We start from the raw sequence: 2,271 nt of genomic DNA, 5'->3' as shown, positions 1-2,271 counted from the left end.
GCCTCAGAGATTTCTTTCTGGCGAATTCCTATTAATCCTTCAAAGCCTATTTCAACTGATCTTCCCTCCCCCTGGAACTCCTGGCTGCTCTCTCTACTTCCTTTCTTTCCTCACTTGTACTGCACCAGATAGGTTGGAGTAGGGAAGGGCAGAGGAGCTGGACTCACCTCTGCATCTCTTTCTCATTGCCCTCACGCCGGAAGCGTTCCAGATATTCCTTGCTACACTTCTCTTGCGTCTGGCCCTGCTCTTCAAAGATCTTGATGGTTTCATTGAAGGCCTCAATTGCGGTGCGCTTCATCTGTAGTTCCTAGAGGAGCGGGTGAATCATAGCACCTACTGGGACTCCTCACACGTACCTCATATCAGATCCCAATTTTGATATGGAGACTTTGCTCAAGGTGTTCCATCCACCAGGCATGTCGTTCCTCTAGCTCCTGCTGCGCCAAACGAACTCCTCTTCAACCTGCAAACCACTGCTCCCGAAATCCACTCCTTTACAATCTCCTTTGGGCACCTTATAAACACCTGGACTTGTTAGCACTGCTGAGAATTAATGATAAATCTAGCTGCTACAGTTCATGGGGTTCCTCCTTGGGGTAGATTCTGTAACGAGCACCTCCCATGTACCATCTAAAGGAAACTGCCAGTGGCCTCCTAAAGTCAGAACTATTCATGGGGAAATTGAGGTTCAGGGGACCTAAGTCATGTCCAAGGTCATGATGTTCCTAACTGATCCCAGACAGGCGTCTTGTCCATGCCAAGCCCCAGCTGACTCATCAGTGCTAAGTTCCTGCTCTGTGACCTGGAAGTGGTCGTCTGTCCCCGTGGCCTCACCACTGCCTCTCTGTGCCTCCGTCTCCCTGTGTGTGCAGGCCTGAGGTACCTGGGAGGTACGTGTGTACTCCTCGTAGAGCTGGTCGTACTCGCGGCTCTTGTCCTGGTACTGCTGGTGGTAGACTTTGAGCTGGGCACCCACTGCCTCCACACTGTCCTCCTTGACAATCTGGTCCTGAGGACACCCGGTGTAATCAGCGAAGCCATCTGGGAAACTGAGACCTGGAGCTGCCCTCCCCAGCCACCATTTAGGCCCCAGACCTGCTGGTACTTGGATACAGGGTAGAGGAGCCGCGTGTCCAGTTTGGCGTTGTACTGGGCCAGGGACTCATGGCGGTAGTGGGCAATGAGGTCCACAACAGAGCAGAAGGTGAGTGGTTCCGAGAAGCCGTAGTGCCCGTCGCGGTGGAAGACCTTAATCAGCTTGTTGTTCCCGCCTTTCCTAGGGGTGGGTAAGAGAGGGTGTCAGAGCCCAGTGGGACCCCCCAGCCTGACACCCATATCTCCCGGCCCTGGTACCGCACAAGTCCTACTCCCAACTGTCACAACAGTCATCTCAGTCAGGCCCCCACCTGAGGGTCAGAGTGTACTCTCCCTGGATCTTGCTGGAGGCATCTCGGACCAGGAAGGTACCATCAGGTGTGTCCCGGAGTTTTTCGTTCACCTCTTCCCTGTGGGGACATCCAGGATTGGGGCTGCCCAAGACCCTGCCCTTCAGGCCCTGCCCACCACGCGGTACCACCCACACAACCCTACCTGGAGATGTCACCCCAGTACCACTCAGCATCCTGCAGGGAGGGTGGGCTCCCCCCATTGGCCAGCCCTATGGGGGTGGGCTTTGCTTTGGGTGGTTTAGGTGGCAGTGCTGAAGGACAGGAAAACAAACACACATTAAGTATTAACTCTAAGCTGTAGTCAGCTCCCACTGTAACCAAGCCTGCTCACGCTGGTGGGGCCCAAGTCAGCACTCGTAGCCCTCCAACAAGAAAAGATAATAATACAAGGGGAGAGTCACCTGGTGGTGCAACCTCCTGCTCCTCCAGGTGCTCCTGAAGCAACTTTTCCACCAGCAAGGCCGGGAAGTCGGGGAAGAGCTCAGTCCTGAGGGAGGGGAGTGCAGTTAGCGCTGGGTAGGGCTGTCTGCACGTGGGTATGCACATGGTCTTGCATGTGCTTGTACACCTGGGGGGTACACGTGAAAGCTGGGAAGAGGGGCCGATGACACAGGCAGGTGTGGGAGGCCAACTTTACTTATGTATGTGCTTTAAGTGTTCAATATGCTCACACGAGAACAGGACAAGAGTCCAGCACCTGGGGTGGGGAGACCAGAGCAGGTGCTGGTACCACCCACGTGACTCCTCTCTGGTCTAGGCCTCAAACCCTGTCTTCTTGTAGCCCAGGTTCACTCCTTGTTATCTTTCCTAGCCACCCCCA

The 2,271-nt window shown here is 54.7% G+C and overlaps 1 protein-coding gene across 1 annotated transcript in view; it reads right to left on the bottom strand.

The window, feature by feature from the left end:
- The window catches only part of PIK3R2 (phosphoinositide-3-kinase regulatory subunit 2), a 12,143-nt gene that overhangs the window by 2,503 nt on the left and 7,369 nt on the right, over positions 1-2,271 (bottom strand). Inside the window, exons 7-12 of the mRNA XM_006904298.3 lie at positions 1,853-1,938; positions 1,594-1,702; positions 1,410-1,508; positions 1,099-1,279; positions 887-1,012; positions 167-310 (exon numbers count right to left, since the gene is read on the bottom strand). Of these exons, the coding sequence (XP_006904360.1) occupies positions 167-310; positions 887-1,012; positions 1,099-1,279; positions 1,410-1,508; positions 1,594-1,702; positions 1,853-1,938 (745 nt within the window). The remainder of the gene's footprint in view (positions 1-166; positions 311-886; positions 1,013-1,098; positions 1,280-1,409; positions 1,509-1,593; positions 1,703-1,852; positions 1,939-2,271) is intronic.

Source organism: Pteropus alecto, unplaced genomic scaffold, assembly GCF_000325575.1.
Source record: "Pteropus alecto unplaced genomic scaffold, ASM32557v1 scaffold160, whole genome shotgun sequence".
Classification (NCBI taxonomy): domain Eukaryota; kingdom Metazoa; phylum Chordata; class Mammalia; order Chiroptera; family Pteropodidae; genus Pteropus; species Pteropus alecto.
This window is presented reverse-complemented; position numbering and strand designations above follow the sequence as displayed.